Source organism: Nematolebias whitei, chromosome 9 (genome assembly GCF_014905685.2).
Source record: "Nematolebias whitei isolate Nwh7 chromosome 9, NemWhi1, whole genome shotgun sequence".
In the NCBI taxonomy this organism is placed as follows: Eukaryota; Metazoa; Chordata; class Actinopteri; order Cyprinodontiformes; family Rivulidae; genus Nematolebias; species Nematolebias whitei.
Genome location: NC_056506.1, coordinates 36791798 through 36810841, shown reverse-complemented (window position 1 = coordinate 36810841; position 19044 = coordinate 36791798). Strand labels below are relative to the sequence as shown.

Here is a 19044-nt window from a genome sequence, read left to right as displayed (position 1 = left end):
GAGCCTTGAGGTACACCATTGTTAACCGTTAAATAACTAAATATTGATATTAAATATTGATCGATATCCTTGTAAAAAGAGATTAATTATCTCGAGTTTTTTCATGATAAAATAAAGGTTTAGATAAAAATAAATAAAAATCTTAACTTACAATTAATATAAAAAAAAACTCAATGACTTAAGCAAACATTTTAAAGTTGACTGATTTTGCACAATGTACGTATTTTCTCCTTACAAAGACAAAATAATATCCCAAAGACCCCAATACCACAACAAACAAACAAATAAACAATTTATACTGGCTTCATTATCAAAATGCCTTGTTAATGAAACCTAAAATAGAAATGTCCACATGTAATTTTTAACCATTAAATAAACAGTAGATATTTTTGTCATTTTGCCCTGCTATAAGTTCTCCCACTACATCTACAACTTCTGTTACTTTGAACCCAAACACTGATAAAGAAGGGGTCCATTCGAGGTGAATGTAATCTTTGCACATCACCCAAAAAAAACAGTGATTGTCGGCACACTTGGACACACACAGACACATGAACACGCAGTCAGAGCATGTCTCTTATTATTAACTCACCTATCTATTGGGTCAAGGTCCAACAGGGCTCTGCAGGCTGGGGGACATCATGAGACATGTGTTAATGGAATTTAACTGAGAACATCAGAGAAAAGCACTCGGAGATCATTAATACATATGTTAGCAATTTAATTGACCTTAAAAGTTAAACAAAATTTGAACTTGTTTCATTTCTTAGGGCTTCTTAGATTTGTTGAGGGGGGTAATCTGTTTGTAGGTATATTGATTTTTCTTGATTTTTTTGAGAGGGATATTGAGTTTCTAATCCTTTTTTGCAGCCCAAAGGAAACAAACGGAAACTTTTTGGGTAACAGAGCAAAGATCAGAAGATTTTTTTTTTGTCACAACTGTATTTCCTGTTGTTTAAACCAATTGCAAGAATGTCAGTAAAATACTGTATATAATTATAGATACAGACTACCATTTTTATGAAAAGTTGAATGTCAGCAAGGGATAGATTTTTTTTTTCCGCATTCAGTAACAGTTTAATTCAGGTGCTGCTCTTCTGTCTTGTGATCCTTTGAGCTGTACCCTCGTGTGGAGCACTTGCAAGTGCTAATTGAGTTTCTCTAATTTCCTGATGCTCTCTTTTTTCTGAAGAGTTAAGCTGTGCGATCTATTTCATGACTAGCAGATTTGTCTGAATACTTAATTTTTGACTTATGGGCTTTTGGGATAGCTGTGGGAACATGTTTTAGCTGTAGGGTGCTGAATGCAAACTAATGATGCTTAAAAAAAGGCACTTCTGGCCAAAAGGGATGACTAGATCAAGCAATATGAATGCAGTGTGTTTTGGACTGTTGTAAAATTTTGCAGACTGATGATGCAAACAACAGTGCTCATTTAATATACCAGCTTTAGAGTTCAATGATAAGAGGAAGTGGTGATGCAGAGGTTAGAGAAAGCAAGCCTATGATATGGAGGTCACTGGTTTGTATCCCCTCACAGTTACATCAAAATAGCTCAGTGCTCTGGGGTTATATCAGGAAGGGTATTTAGCAGCAGCAACAACAACAACAACAACTGCCCAACCTTTGTCGACCCCTGAAGAAGGACTCATCTGAAAGAGAGGAAACAAAAAATAAAATTACTAATAATAATAAATTTGGAGAGGGGAGTGGTGTCGCAGAGGCTAGAGAAGGTGAGCCTGTGATTGAAAGATCGCTGGTTCAACTCCCGGTACAGACAACATCAAAATGTGGGTGGGATTGGTGAAGCACCCACACCTGTCTCCACCCTCATTTGCCCCACTCTGGCCCTTGAGCAAGGCCCTTAATCCCCACCATCTGCTCCCCCGGGTGCCCCAGATAGCAGCTCCCTGCTCCACACAGAGTGCTGTGGTAGCTCAGAGGTCTGTGGTTGTGTCAGGAAGGAAAGGACATCCGGCATAAAAAATAATTGCCAAGTCTTTGTGTGACTCAGTTTACTGTGGTGAACCCGCAAGTAAGGAGAAGCCAAAAGAAGAAAATAATAATAATAATAATAATAAACTTGGAATTTATATTCAGCACTACAAAAATCTGTTGCTCTACCATACCATACCATTTTATTTATAGAGCACTTAAAACAGTGACAAGGCCAATCAAAGTGCTGTACAGACAGAACAACAGGCAACACATAAAGCAATATACAAAATGAAGTAAATCAGAATATAGACATAAAAACGTTGCACATAATAAATATAACGACTAACCAGTGTGGAGCATGCAGGTTCAAAACACAGATCATCTGGTGTTGAAAGCTTCGGAATAGTAGTGGGTTTTTAAACGGGATTTGAAAACCGAGAGGGAGGGGGCCTGTCTGACAAGCAGAGGTAACTCATTCCAAAGTCTTGGTCCTGCTACAGTACAGAGAAGGCCCTGTCACCTCTGTGCTCAAGACGAGTTCCTGGAATTGTGAGAAGTAACTGGTCCGCTGACCTCAGAGAAAGTGGTGGGACATATGGCTGTAGCAAATCAGAGAGATGTGGTGGTGGTGGTGGTGGTGGTGGGGGGGGGGGCAAAACTGTTCAGCGATTTGTAGACATACAGGAGTATTTTGAACTGGATTCGAAGGTGAATCGGTAACCAGTGCAGGGAGGCCAAAGCTGGTGTAATGTGCTCTCTTGCCTGTACTGGTTAAAAATCAGGCTGCTGCATTCTGGACCAGTTGTAGTCGTGCAATGGAGGTCTGACTGATACCAAACAGGAGCGAATTGCAGTAATCAAGCCTAGATGTAATGAATGCGTGTATTACTTTCTCCAGGTTATTTTTGGACAAAATGGGCTTCAGTTTAGACAGCTGCCTCAGTTGGAAGAAACATGATTTAACAATCATGTTTACCTGACTGTTGAGTTTCATGGAAGGGTCCATTATCACATCCAGATTTGTGACTCTTTGTTTTTCTGACAGGGTTAGAGCGGAGAGGTCGAAGCAGTGGTTTGTGATCGTGTCATTGGGAGGGAACAACATGACTTCAGACTTCTTTTCATTGAAACTTAAGAAATTTAAAGCCATCTAGTCCCTGATGTCAGCCAGGCAGTCGAGCAGAGGATGAATAGAGCGTGTACCATTGTGTCTTAGGGGGAAATAAATTTGTCAGTCATCGGCATAGAAGTGAAAGTGTATGTTGTGTTTCCGGAAAATAGCACCAAGTGGCAGCAGGTATAAAGAGAATAGGAGGGGACCCAGGATGGACCCCTGCGGAATCCCCCATTTAAGGTCTGCCACAGCAGAACTAAAATCTTTGGTTGTTGTTAGTGTGTTGTGTTGTTAGTGTTGTTGTTTAAATTAACTTTTTATCTAGGTATTTGGAACTGCTTGCCTTCAAGGAGTGCTGCAGCAACATTTGCACCCATACTTCTTACGACATTGGTTTTTAAAAAAATCTCAAGTGTGCATGGAGTACAACATTTCAGTGTCAGATAACATAAATATGGACTGTGACTTTAGACAGAATAGATATTAAACCAATAAGTAAAACTTTTCATTGTTTAACAAGCTTTGTTTATCCAACAGTCAGGTCCTCTGGATGGAAGTTGTTGAAACGTTTCATCTTTTAGCCAAAAGACTTCTTCGGTCTGCGGTCCTGCAACAAACTCAGTCCTATAAATAGTGCCTCAGCATAGTGGATCAACCAGTTTGCTGCTGACAGCCGGAACTAGCTACAGTATTCACATGTAACAGGACCATCAACCTAACAATGGATAGTGCCCTGACGGCCGCTTGCTATTCACAGAGGGCAGAGTGATACTCGCATTAATATCATTGTAAGAGGGGAACAGATGGACACGGAGACCCTCACCCCTGTTTAATGATGGACGGGTTCTCTTCGCAAAGACGGCTTCCTTTACTCCACTCTCAAACCAACGTTCCTCCCTGGCAAGAATGTGCACATTCTTCACTGCAAGAGTTACTGTCAGTCCTCCTTTTTGCATATGAACAGCTACAAAGTAGTTCTGGCTGTCACCAGCAAACTTGTTAATCCATTATGATAAGGTGCTATTTACAAGACTGAGTTTATTGCAGGACCTCAGACTGAAGAAGTCTTTTGGATAAAAGACAAAATGTTTCAACAAAGAAGAATCCATCCAGAGGACCTGACTCAACCTTGTTAGATTTTTCTACCTGGATTATTGAGCATGCGTCAGAAGCTTTTTTTAATCTTCATTTGAGGGTTGCATTGATTTGTGATCTCACATCCGTCATTAAATCAAGCAACAACCCCAAGTGCCTTAAATTTTTAATAAAGTTCTATCAGTTTCTTTTTTTTTTTTTTTACAATATAATTTTTCATCTTCCCCTTTATTATTTTGTCAATCAAGGTACTTATGATGTTATGAAGTTTGACAACTGGCTGTAGTAATTTAACAAAACAAAAATAGGAAAAGCAACAAAACAAACAAACAAACAGTAGATCAAACATTTTTGATCACATTAAAAGTGCTTAAAATATTAATTTGTTTCTTGTAAATACATTTATAAATGTAACTGATGTGTGATGACCAATATTGCAGATAATTCTTATATAACATGAAATTCTTTAATGTTTATAAAAGAAAATTGTGAAAAGAATTGTTTTATGTCTCCACATGTTCAATAAATGCTATTTGCAAACATTTTACTAGCTTTTACAATTGAATTTTCATTACAAAATGTTAATCTTGTAGACTCCTTTTGGTTTATGATAAGAGGCACTCCAACATTTTTTATTTTTTTTTGCACAAGTCAGTTCTTCAGCATTTGTTAGGTCACGAGATAATTGTCACACAGGACATAATTGATACAAATTAGAAACGTGAAACCATGTGCATGACTTCAACTTGCCAGCCATGAGATTAATTAAGTAATTACTCAAGAAAGGGTTGGCTTTCTGTGAGTCACAAGGATCATAAGCTCAAGATTTGGAGGCCATGGCTCAGTGGTAAAGTGTGTAGGAAGTTTGACCGCCAATTCCCATGCTCTTAATAATATAGCTGTATCTTATCTTATCTTATCTTATCTTATCTTATCTTATCTTATCTTATCTTATCTTATCTCATCTTATCTTGTCTTATCTTATCTTGTCTTGTCTTATCTTATCTTGTCTTATCTTATCTTGTCTTATCTTATCTTATCTTGTCTTATCTTATCTTATCTTATCTTATCTTATCTTATCTCATCTCATCTTATCTCGTCTTATCTTATCTTGTCTTATCTTATCTTGTCTTATCTTATCTTATCTTATCTTATCTTATCTCATCTTATCTTATCTTGTCTTAACTTGTCTTATCTTATCTTATCTTGTCTTATCTTATCTTATCTTATCTTATCTTGTCTTATCTTATCTTGTCTTGTCTTGTCTTATCTTATCTTGTCTTATCTTGTCTTATCTTATCTTGTCTTATCTTGTCTTATCTTATCTTGTCTTATCTTATCTTGTCTTATCTTGTCTTATCTTATCTTGTTTTATCTTGTCTTGTCTTGTTGTCTTTTATCTTGTCTGGTTGTATATATTACAGCTGACACCCAGAAAAGCTCTTTTGTCTGTAATAAACATCTACTTTACATGTGGCTACCAAACTGTATCCTTTATTTATTTCACTAGTTTTAGTAGTTCAAAAGTCCTGGTCATGAACAATATTTGCAATCTCATTCAGACTGTGAACTTGGGAGTGGTGGCGCAGAGGTTAGAGAAGGTGGGCCTGTGATTAGAAGATCGCTGGTTCATCTCCCGGTACCGACAACATCAAAATGCAGGTGGGATACGTGAAGCACCCACACCTGCCTCCATTCTCATTTGCCCCACTCGGTCCTTGAGCAAGGCCCTTAACCCCCACCATCTGCTATCCAGGGTGCCCTAGATGGCGACTGGCTCTGAGAAGATTCTGGCAAACCAACAGGCGGCTGAGGTGAGGAAAGCAGCGCTTTACTAACAATGTGGGAGGTGGGATGCTTGTAACCTCAATTAGTGATGTTTAAGATATGCTTTCTGATTTCAAACATATTTTAGCTCCCTATGATGGAGACTAAAAAGTTCTAGGGCAGAAAATATATAAGCATATTCTCTTTTCTAAAGGTCAAATTTGAGAGAAATGGGCTAAACTGGAATATCACTGACAAATTCAGATGAGCACAACAATAATATTGAGTTGAAGACTCTGAACACTGAAGGATTTTTTTTTTTCAAATATCCTACACTGTTTTAGCACACTATGGGAAATAAATATGGAATGGATAGCTATCTTTTGATAAAAGCAAAACCTTTTCAACATTTGTACATTGCTGTGCAAATATTTTGCTCAGGTTGGGTGATTTTGTTTTCTACGCGAAAACTACAACAGACATGTTCCTTTCAAAATGCTCCTACATGAAACTGTGTGGAGATAATCACATTCAAAAGATCCCACAAACAAAATCATGTTGTCCTGATTGATTCAACGTTGAACATGTGAACGCTGCATGATCAGGAATGGCGTGACGTCAGCACGCATTCCGACCAATCGCAGCGTCTGTTTCCAGCCTATGGTTGTACAGTAAATACTATGAGCTCTGCCTCTTTTCGCTTTGCTGCAGCAATGAAAGAAGAGGGGACAATCGAGGCAAAGCCGCGGATGTGCTGTAGGATTTGATAGAGAAAAACTAAACATTTTCAGAGCCAGTACGGGGAGCTTGCAGCTCTGCCGTGTTTATTGTCGGTTTTTCTGTGTCCAAGGAGAACCCAGGCGAGACAGAGAAGAGACAGTGGTGTACGGCCCACTGCAGTTTGAATCACCGGAGACTCGCCCCGTCGATGATTTGCGGTCATTTGTCTTTCGACGTGTGCATCTCCTCGAAGGCAAAGCAAACAGCGGGGACGGACCAGAACCGAGCCCGGCGTTGTTGGGACTCCGTGCCGCAGCCCGAGGCTCGCTGCTAGGCAGAGCATGCTAAATAATGAGCCAAAGGGACACATTGGTTCATTTGTTCGCCGGAGGGTAAGCAACAAAAACTCAATTTATTTCAGTTTAATGTACGTTTACAGCGTCAGACAGAAGTACTCGTCTATCTTATCGCGATAGCAAAGTCAAAAAGGTCGTTTTTTTTTCCACGCCGCGCGCGCTGTCAGTTATGCGCACGTCCATCACGTTGGACACTGTTCGAAGGAGACTTCCGGTTTAGCCTCTAAGCGTTAAAACCATTACCTCACAAGTTAAACTTTCGAGACTCCTCTGCTGCCTGGGTGTTCATTCCTTCAAATAATTGCTCGCCTTTAAATTGATTGAATCAAACCCGCTCTCCTACATGCTCTCGATTACTTAAAAGTGCTCTAGTTCTGAACATTTTGTCCACATATTTGTGTGTTTCTCGTCTTATGCTTGTTAGAATTACACCTGCTCGTGTCGAAGATCTTCAGGTCACCAACTCTATGTTAAATCATCTTTAAATCACAAATTTGCCCATTTTAATATCTCTTTATTTCATGACCAATCCGTCAGGAATGACGTAAACAAAGCAAGACTGATCAGATCATTTTGACCTAGCACATCTTTTCTCTGTTACCTTTCATCTGTGCACCAAACTACAACACAGACGTTTAGATAAGTCATGTCATCAACTATTCTGGTGTATCTCGTTTCAGGTATCAGTCTTAATTTACAAGGGTTAGTTCATTTTTTCGCCTCAACCCTTTGCTGCCTCTCTAAACCACTCTGAGACTCATGCTGCTGCAGCCCAGAAAAGTAGGCCAAGGGTCACCAGTAGCTGTAAGCTTGAATGTGCAATGGTGTTTTGAAAAGTAAATATAGCTGGTGCTACTCAAAGGAGACCCACAGCAAGAGAAATCCACTGCCAAGATGTCAACATGAAACCACCGACTACACAAAGCATTGACATGATTATTGTGACAACAACCATGACGAACTTAAAGCCTATAGGTGGCATATTTTATTAAAGAAGTGGTTTTTGTAACATATTTATGAAGCAAGCCTTTAGTGAAATGTCATATACTCAACACATCTTTATTTAAATTGCAGTGGGGTGGCAGAATTAGCCAGTATGTGAGGAAGGAGCATTATTTTTCCCCCACACGTTATTCTTTTCAAAATAATCTGTGCAAATCAGTGAAACAAACAAGGAAATATTATTCTTATAGTTTGTAAATGATAGGCTTTAGTTTGGTGCTTGCAAAATAATTTTTTTTAATTTTTTTTTTTTAGCTTTGTTTGTAATCCGTCGGCTAAAAGTAAAAGGCTGGTTTTCACGCCGCCTTGTTTTTGCCTTCTCATGTGGCAAAGCTTTGCAACGTTAACTCGCTTGCAATTCTCCACGATCACAACAACTGGCTGCAAATTTCAGCAAAGATTTTAGCATATATGGACATGTTCTTACTTTCTGATTTCAACAAAAGCTAAACTCAATTCAGAGGCTGGTTTCTGGAAGAATACTGGTAAACATAATCTCATTTGGTTTATTTAAACAAACTGCTCAGACTTTTCTCGGCTCTTCTGTAATCAAGCCAAAGCATACTTTGCTCTGCTCCATATTTTAAAGTTTTAAGATATTTTTGCAGATTTTCTCCTCATCCCTTTCACCCATCCTTTTGTAGATGTGGTGGAACAGTGGGCGCTATTCTGACTTGTCCTTTGGAAGTAGTCAAGACCAGGTTGCAGTCTTCTTGCATTACGCTTTACGTCCCTCAAGTTCAGCTCAGCACCTTCAGCGGAGCCAGCGTCACCCGGGTTTCTCCACCGGGGCCTCTGCACTGTCTCAAGTAAGAAAAATAAGGATGTTTGGTTTTATTTTTATTTTTTTATCTGAGTGCTATTATTCCCAACACACTTAGGTTTAAACAATACAAAGGAAAGACCTGGGGATTGTTTGGTGTGCTCATATTCTTCTTCTTGTACTTTGGCAACAACAAAGGAGGTTCCCCTCATTTTATGACACTATTGCTCATCAGACAATCTATTAAACAACTTGGGTCTTTTTTAGAGATCAACAGAAACTCCAACCAAGAAGCTTGAACAGCGCAATCATTTAGTTTCAAAGTTTTCATCATTTTCTGCTAAATGACAGAAAGTACGAGAATATTCCATTAATGGTTTGTTCCTTTTTTTTATATATAGTGTAGGGGAATTTAAAGCTGGTTAGGTTTTCTTTTATTCAAATAGAAAACAAAACTTACTGAGGGCTGCTGCGGCAACATTTTGTAATGAGTATTTATTGCTTAACAGTTTTCAAATGATATAAACTTGTTTAGCTGCAAAGTTTTATTTTTGTTTACAAACAAGTTTTTTTTTTCTGTTGTGTCACAGTGCAAGTTATGGAGTCTTAAACATATTACATAAAGTTACTCAATCTGATGTGTGTGGACTTATTCATGGCCAAATGCTTACATTATTATGCATGTTAAGGATCTTTGACAGTTGTTTATTTTAAAGAACAAAATGTATTTTGTATTTACCCATTATGGCCTCATGCAACATTTGAGGATGTTTGTGCTTAATTTAATTGAACATCTGAGCTCCTATGTGTTGACTAGAAATTCATATTTTAGGAGAATTATTTTTTTCCCCAAAGTGCTGGCCTTGCACTTTCATATTTCAGCGAAAAACGTTGTGGTTTTGTAAGATTAGCGTGTTACATTTTTGACTCAAAGGCACATTTGTTCATGCTGTTTCTTGCAGTACTTGGTTCTGTTGACTTTGTCAGTTTGTCAAGACTGCATTGTGCAGGATTTAGCCGAACAAGAATGGATCAGTGCCCCGTTTAGCAAGAATTTATTTAACCTGGGCATGTTTCTGTGTCTAACAAGCTTCTGTTGCCAGCATGAACTGATTCCTTCTGGTGCTGAGACACAGTTTGTAAAAAAGGAACATCTTGACACAGAGTGCTGCAGGACTAAGAGGCAATAACTGCAGAGAAAGAAAAGAGATTAAAACAAACATTAACCTAATAGGGTCAGCATTACCTTAAGTGTGTAATGAAGGGGAACACCTTCACTCCAAACTCTGTATATCATTTCTTTTTGTTTTCTTGAGAATGTACTGCAGTACAGTATAGGTAATTTTTTGAGTGTATAGTTCTACCATGCAGAGACCTTAGTTTTTTTTCCAGTCGGTAGTAAAGAACAAACCTCAAATTAAGCTAAAAAGCTTTACATAAGAGAGCAAAACTCATGTATGTTTAGATAAGAAATAGACTGGTATTTTACAAAATTAAACCAACCCTAAAATACTGTTGTTTTTTTTAAATTGTAAACCTATAAACTAAAAAAAAAAAAAAAATAGATGTTTTTTTTTCTCCCACTGTATTTTTAATGTTTTTATTTGGTTGTGTTTAGGATCAGTGCAACAATTGAAGGTGAAACTATTGTAAGTCACGTTACTGGATTAGATTAGGTGTAAATGAATAATCTCTGAACTGATTGAAGAAAATTACATCAGCTGTCTTTATAACAACATTGTAAACATCATCTGGGCGAGGAGGACTTTCATTTTAGGTTTCACAGAAGTACCGGTAGTTGGTTTGTGTCACTTTTGTGTATAATGTCACTTATGGTTGATGTTAGCTTTGGGCATTATGTTCAAAGTGCTACTTAACCTGTTCAACTAGTTTGTGCTCTTATAATTAATATTCAATAAACAAAACAACTTTTTTTTTGGTTTTGTTTCAGTAATTATGAACTCAGACATTTTATCTTATGCTGTATGTTGTTATCAAACTCCTATATGATACTTTCCCTGTCAGATGTTTAATATTAAAAATTAAATATTTTTGCTGTTTATTATGTTAAAGGGTTTAAAAGTAAAATATTTGCTTCTTCTGCAGGTTAATTTTAGAAAAAGAAGGACCCCGTTCACTATTTAGAGGACTGGGTCCAAACCTTGTAGGTGTGGCACCTTCCAGGTATGTAAAAGATTTTCTAAAGTCTCTTAGGTGTTTTCTGTTTCTTCCTTTGTTTATTTGAATAACTGAGTTTTTGACCCACAAGGTGTCACAGTGTCAGACGAACATTTCTAGAAAGGCTTTCAGCAGAGCTTCAGGGAGTGAAAGTAAAAAATAAATTACGCAAGTTTTCAAAATATCATGCAGAATAACATTATTCATTCATTCAACCTGTATTTATACAGGCTAGTCTCATTGAGTCACGATGACTCATTTACAAGAGAGACCTGTTCCAGACAGAACATATAAAGTACAGACGGCAACAATAAACGAGAGTAAAAATGCAGCTAAAATAAAAGTAGTGTTGTAAAACAATAAATCAGGGTGCCATAAAACAAGATAAAATACTAAAAACAAGAACATATTTGCTTTGATTTTGTATAGGCATTCTGAAATGTTTAAAATCCCCTAAATAAATTAAGGTGAACAACTTCAGTTCTTGTTACAAGGTGTTCCAAGTTACAGGAGCAGAGTAGGAAAAGGCCTTTTTGCCAAGTTCAGTCCACACTGAGGGGACGCTGCAGGTAATGATGTCCTGAGAGCGCATGTTGTAACTGCACTGACGTTGTGACATGTGGGAGGAGATGTAAGAAGGCAGCAGACCAAGGAGGGATTTATAGATGAAAATGAACCAGTGTGAGAGCTGCGTGTAGATAATGATGACCAACTGACCAATGAGTACAGAGTACAGTGATGGGTACGGTAGTTACAACCCGTTATGAATCTTGGAGCACAGTGGTAGACAGCATCCAACATCTGCAAGGAGCTAGCAGTGGCATTAATGCAAATAATGTCACCATAGTCAATGGCCGGTAGAAAAGTAGCAGTTACAAGGTGTTTTCTGGCATTCAGGGTTAAGCAAGATCTATTTCTGAAAAAGAAACCCAGTTTTAATTTCAGTTTCTTTATCAAGTTTTCAATATATGAGAGACGTGCATCAACCAAAATTCCCAAGTATTTGTAAGAATCTACAAACTCAATAGGAACACCATGCATGGATGAGATAGGAGGAAGAGTTGATGGCACCAACTTTCTGTTGGAAAACAACATCCCTTTGGTTTTGTCAGCATTTGAGGTGGAACAAGTCTGACTGAATGATGTCAAATGCAGACTGTAGAAGCTGGAAAACCTTGGCAACTTTGTTAGCTCGGCAATAAACAACAGTGTCGGCGGCAAAGAGATGCAAGGGTGCGTCAGGAATGTTTTGACCTACATTATTTATATAAATTGTAAAAAGAGTGGGACCTAAAACTGAGCCTTGTGGCACACCATTAGTGATGTTAGGTATCTAGATGAAGTACCATCATGTCGAACACATTGCCTCCATTAAAGAGGGATTTCTAGGATTCTTCAAGTTTTGAGGAATACTGCATCTTTTCCCCATTTTACCAAAGGCCCAAACAAATAAAATTGTCTGTAGTTACTGTTTGGATTTATGTCAAATAACATGATTATGAGACCAAACACATTCATTAATTGTGTAAAACTTGAAGAGTTGTATTCTTTCAAGTTTTTGTGATCCAAAACACAGAACAAGCCAAAAAAAACCCCAGTTAAAACAAAACGTCTCTTGCATGTGTTTCATATCATAACCAACACTAAAGTAGGTCAGCAATCTTCTCATGTCTACATAAAACAGATTTGGTAAGCTTGAGCTAAATTTTATCAGCATCTGCAGGTCTTGTTATCAGAGTGCAAAGGCCTCTTTGCGTCATTCACTTGGCTAGTTTCGTCAAATCTTGCTATAGATTTTTTTTGTGGAATGTCAGAACGTCATAGTTATTCTGCCAAGCTCCCTGCTCCGTCAAAACATACTCACAGACAGAAAAGTTGTCATAAATAATACCAGGCCACAAATATTTAAATTAATGTCCTACTTAGACCAGTGTAACAGAAATCTGTGCTTCAAATTTGAGCGTAAATGAAAAAAAGTGCATTGATTCTGAGCTTATCTGGTTAAGGATGTGTTGACAGCTGAAACTCAATCAAAATATGAATGAAGCAGCAGCAGCAGGTGCTGGCCAGCTGTTGTAGTTTAGTCACATGACTCTTGTATGAAGTAGTTGTGTTTCATAACTTTGACCCATCTCAAGTTTCCTAAGCTACTGCTGTATCACATGACCATTAGTCATATTCCTCTTGTTGGTTTGTTGTGATGTTTGACATGGGGACTTTCACATAGTTTTTATTTTTTTAGGTTTGGATAGCGCTTATTCTGTCCACATGTCCAAAAGTACTTGAGCAACGCAACCTCCAAACTATTTTATTCACCCCAACATGTTTTTACCTTTAAGTGAACGCTGTTCAGCGTGTGACTGGCTGCCTGTGATGTATTTGATCCAGACTCAGAGGGGGGGGAGGCCTTTGGCATGTGTGGGTATATTTCAGTCCTGTGGTGTAGTCATATAGCAGTTGACATGGCCAACTCATAACAGCAGGAGCAAACTGTGCTATAGGTGAAGTTTGTTAAATAAACCATGAACCTAATGACCTTATTTACAGAAAATGAGCCTGCCTGTCTAAAGTTTTGCACTGCACTGTATATCATTTCAAGAAACCCGTCTAATTACGTCCTAAGTACCAACTAATGAGTAAAACAAAGGGTAGCTTTTGTGTACTTTACATGGTATAGTAAAATAAAAATGTATTTTTTACTGTAACACAATATAAATAAAAACCCATGGACGTGTACTTTGACTCAAATATGCAAACAATAGCACACAAAATGAAGCAGAAACAACTCTCAGGTCAGGTCAAAGTGCTGCGGGTCACTACTGATAATGTTACATTAATGATTAATAGTAATTGAAGTGGGAATATTTAGTTGGTAATCACTGTAAGTAGAGGTATTCTTTACTATTATAATTAGAAAACTGTATTGTGATGCTTGAAAGCTAAAAAAAAAAAACCCAATGAGGCTGTGATCCACTGGGCATGCTGCTGGTGTTCATTAGCAACACACACAAACTAGATGGTTTGCATCACTAGCATCAGTCTGTCTCACACACACACATTTACACTCTCTTTCTCTTAGCTTGATTTGTATTGCACTCACTCTTCTATTCAGAATTACAGCAGGAAGTAGAGGTCACCAAGTTCTATTCTGCAGAAATGTTAACTAAATCCGATGATATTTATAAAGTCAACGACATCTAGGGTCAGGGGAGATGCATCTTTTATTAGGAACATGAGCTGCACATGCACACAAACCTAATTTCAGTGACATACTTTTCCACAACATAGCTGATGTCAGTTTGCCTATCTATTCCTTTTTACAGTACATTTTATTTCAAGCTGTAAAGTAATATTTTTGTCTTAGTAAAACACGCCATTTTTATTTCTTCACACCCAGCGTGTCTGTAACTCTGCTTTGATCTTTAATGAGTTTCTTTGCTGTACTTTTATTTTTGACAGGGCAATCTACTTTGCAGCCTATTCAACAGCCAAGGAGAAGCTGAATGGAGTTCTGGAGCCAGACTCGACCCAGGTGCACATGGTGTCTGCTGGGATGGCAGGTAAACACGGCTCCCTTTCCATTGCCCTTGTGTCGGTCAGTCACTGTCTGTTTTATCTGCCTGTTCGACTGTTTGTCAGTCTGCCTGGGCGGTGTATTTCAGAGGTTTTATTTAGTAACACATTTTAAAGAAATATTCACTTTCTTCATCAGACACGCACATTGTTTTTATTTTAAGTTTTTAATCGTTTTTTTCTTTTTAAATATATGTTATGAAGTTTCTCAGACACAACCCATCCCTCACATCACAAGCATGCTAATGCTAAATAATAATGTTTGTTAAAAGTAGGCATTTTCTAAATGACTCATGTGGAAAAAAAAATCATAAATACATATATGGGTCATAAATGGGTCTATCCGAAAGCACAATTTAAAACTCTCAGGATCAAATTGTCCCTAACCGATGTGACAACGGCATCACCTTTTAGCTGTAAAAACCAAGCCATGTTTTAAACTTTGTCACATGATCTCAGATGTTAAGTAGTTTATCACCTTGTACAAACACCTTCCAACATTTACACCAGTAGCAGTTACATATCACATCTTTATTCCTTCACCACTGTTGGATTTTTCTAAACATCTTCAGATAACACATCTTGTTTCTTCATTTAACGGTGCACATAAATCCGAGGAGGCACGTCCTTATTTAAACACCGTCAGATCTTCATGCAGCTGAGCCTCGACACACAACTCAACACATTTTTGATTGCATTATGCATGCTGCTAAAATTGTTGCTGTATATATTTTACCTGGTGTAAAAAAATAAAAAAATAAAATAACAATGAAAAGAAAAAAATCTAATGGTCCTTAAAGTTTAGGTTGTGCTTTCCTCTTCTCGCACCATTGTCCCTTATGTCCTTATTTTATTCTCCCGTCCTTGCCTTTATTTTTAATTTGTATTTATTTTGAGGCCTCTCCAGAGGACTCTGTAAATAGTTTAACATCCCCGTTGTGACTTATAAACAGTGTGGTCTGGGCCCCCCTTCTTTGCTCTGTGTGTGTAGAGACGAAAACTCTGCCCCCAAAGGTCAACTGGGGCCCCCGGCACTCGGGCGGACGCGTCAGGTAGCACCATATTTCTTTACACTGGTATGATAAAAACCATGGTGATTTTTATGAGTATTAGAAAGTTCATAATAGTTATTTATTTGCATACTAACATTACTCATGGTACTGTGATTGCTACTGGTGTGTAGATTTAGATCTTCACCTGAAGTTTTTGTAAATGCTTGGTGTTGACACAGACCTCTCCCTTCTTCTTAGCTTGTTACATGAACACTAAAGGTATTATTAATAGTAATGACACTTTACAACATCAGTGTTGTCTGAAGTGTAAAAACAAACAGAATGCAATGATTTGCAAATCTCATAAACCCATAGTTTATTCATAGTGAAACCGCAATCATTAAATGTCTAAACTTGGAAACTGTACCGTCTCTAAGACATTAGGGTAATTTAACATTTAAATCGCAGCAGCACATAAAAAGTGGCAATAGGGTCATGTTTACTAGTATGAAGCATCCCCTCTTTTTAATATCAGTCCATCAATATTTGTGAACTGAGGTTTTGGAGGGGAATGTCCCATTATTGTTTAATGTAGGATTTTAGCTGTTCATCAGTCCTGGGTCATCTGTGTTGAGGATTTTTGTTTCATGGTGCCATAAATATTTTCAGTTAATGAGAAGTCTGGATTGCAGGTAGGCCAGTTCAACACCCAGACTCTTCTGTTCTATTGCTGTTTTAATGTTTAGCAATGTCTTGCTGAAAAAAGCAAGACCTTCCTTAAAAGAAACAGTCTGCATGGGAGCATATGTTGAAAAACCTGTGTATACTTTTAATCATTTATAGTTTGTTTTTTTTCAAATGTGTAAACCGCCTATGCTTTAAGAACAAATGTACCCCCATACCATCAGAGAGGCAGGCTTTTGAAATGTGAACTGATTAGTTGGATTGTCTTTATTTTTTTTCCCCAAAACAATGCTATGAGATTTGCAAATCATTGCACTGTTTTTTTAATATTAATATTTTACACAACATATCAACTTTTATGGAATTGGGGTTGAACATTTTTTATATTAATTTATTTAAATTATTATTTTTGTCAGCTCAAAAGAAATGCTAACCTTGTCATTGCCACAGAAGTTTGCACTGGTTGTTTCATTTTGTCTACCGTCGTCATTTATCACCATTAGTTCTTCAGTCATTTCTTTCCAAGACAGACTGATGCCAGTCCATAACTGAGGGACTGGTGATGTTTCGTCACGAGTTGTATTAAAATATGAAAATTTTCAATAAAACACTTTTCTTATAAAGTTTCTCTTTTGGAACTACCTCTCAATTTATACTGTAGAATAGTGAGGCATAAAACAAAGCTAACTTACGCAACACGTACATTTTTTTTTTGGAGTTGCCAATCATTTTATAGTTATATTCATGTTTTATGTACATTTACCTATTACCTCAATAAATATGAAGACACGGACATATAATCATAATCAGACTAATGCTAAATGAGTAAAATTTTAAAACGGTTCTACCTTATTTTCATCAGCCTTTAAAGGCTTGTCAGTACTGACCATCCACAGAGTGAGACTTGAGATTGAGCTTTCAGCCAAATCTGTCACTGAACAGCTGAGTTTAATCCTGATGCAGACGCTTTGTTTTATCAGTTAAACCTGTGAAGGACTTCACCTCACTGCTTTGAAATGCAGGCTACCTTGCCGTTGGCGGACAGAGGCTGCTCCCACTCACGTCTTCACTCAGACGTGTTCTCTGAAACATGCTCCTGTTTCTGAATGTAGGTCAAACCCCTCTGGAGGTGTAGCACAGGAATTATGTGCTTATTAAAGGATCACAACACGAAGCATGCAGCAGCATGCTCTTATAGATTCTGCTTTCTACTGTAGTTGAGCTCAAGAAGAAACCTTGCACAGTGTCTATGTTTTGGTCTACTTATTTAAATGAGCGGACAAGCAATTTGAGCTTATTTCTGCTACTTACTGTAACTGTGAGCTAATTTTATCCTGATTATTTTAGTTACATAGGCCAGGCAAACATGCGAATAACAAACACCTACTCAGTTTATTTTAAGAACTGAGCTTAAAGACCTCTCTATAATTCTTAAAAACTATGTAGAGTATACTTATTAGCTTAGAAAAATTGTTTAGTTATATTCTTTGCTTTGGTTTGTAAGCACGTCAAAGTGGCCTGGAAAAAATAGTTATTTTAATATGAAGTCAACATTCAAACTCATGTTAAAAACTTTCAAAAACTTATTATCTCTACTTCCAACATGTTGGAGTAAACCGTTATTCATTCACATTTTCCTTTCTCTTTTGTTTCAAAGTCATTTTAGTTCAGTCCCGTTTGTTCTCCGCAGGTAGTCTTCGTTGTAATCATTGTTCCACCTCCATCGTTTTAACTTTAGCATCATCACTCGTAACTTTTTTTAAATGTTACCACCACGGCAAGGTTAGCATTTCCCTCCTGCCGCGCTTTACGTTTGAACCTTTTCAGTATAAAAAAAAATATATATATATTTTCCTTTAAGGACATCATGACAAACCTTTAGTGACTTTGAGGAGTGCCTCTTTAGTTGATCTTTTATTTTATTCATGTGTTCATCGCTCTTGAGAGCTCAAATTTTGGTTTAAGCTGTCCATTCGTTTTCCTTTGATTGCTAAAATGTGAAACAAAAAAAAGCATACAAGAGTGTGTAGATGGGAGGGAGATAGAGTGTGGGGGGGGGGGGGTTAGTTTAAAGAAAGCTGGGTGGCGAGGGCTCACTCCCTCACCTTCCATCTTTTTTCATCTTGATCAGAAGTTGGGGTTTGGGGTAGATGTGACTGCTGCTTGTGTGCGACTGTGGTACAGAAAAGCCTGTGTCTATTTTAGGGCTTTACTGTAAAGCTTTCACCCCTGCGTGATTGGGTGGGAGACCCCCGCCATCTGAACCCCCCAAATCTGCAGGCTTCTAGCTGCAGCGGGGAGGCGCTGGAGGAGCTTTGCCCCTCCCTCGTGAGTACACGCCATAGACGCTACTTCATTTCTACTTCCCTCTCTTTCCTTCTTCCTCTTGTTGTTCTGCTCTTCTCTCCAACAGACCTGTGTAAAGCTTTCTTCTTCATGCAGCTGTCTTCTCGTAGCTTTCTGTTGCACTGACACTAGATGTTTCTCTGTTAGACTCGCTCTGGCGTTAGGTGTGTCCTGCAGATGGCTACGCCTCATTTCTCACATATTACTTCAGTTTATAACAGAATTTAAAGACCCGTTGGCTCATTTTTAATGAGACACAAGTCAATAATTGGCTCTGTACCATTAAAAAAACCTAATTTTATGTGAAAGTGAAGCATCTGACTTAACAAACATAGACATGTTTGTTAGTTAGAATCTGTAAATCTACGGTGCTGTTTAAGGGACCTCATTACTGACGGATCCTCATCTTACATTATTCTAACAGGAAGTCTGTCTTTGTGTAAAGGTTCAAAGAATCTTGCTACTACAGTAGTCCCTCGTTTATCACGGGAGTTACGTTCCCAGTGCCCCCCCCCC

General features: G+C 37.9%; 1 protein-coding gene across 1 annotated transcript in view; it reads left to right on the top strand.

The window, feature by feature from the left end:
• Positions 1-6617: 6617 nt before the first annotated feature.
• Positions 6618-19044, top strand: part of slc25a36a (solute carrier family 25 member 36a) — a 17602-nt gene continuing 5175 nt past the window's right edge. The window contains exons 1-4 of the mRNA XM_037681746.1: positions 6618-7026; positions 8637-8801; positions 10862-10939; positions 14393-14493. Of these exons, the coding sequence (XP_037537674.1) occupies positions 6986-7026; positions 8637-8801; positions 10862-10939; positions 14393-14493 (385 nt within the window). The 5' untranslated portion in view covers positions 6618-6985. The remainder of the gene's footprint in view (positions 7027-8636; positions 8802-10861; positions 10940-14392; positions 14494-19044) is intronic.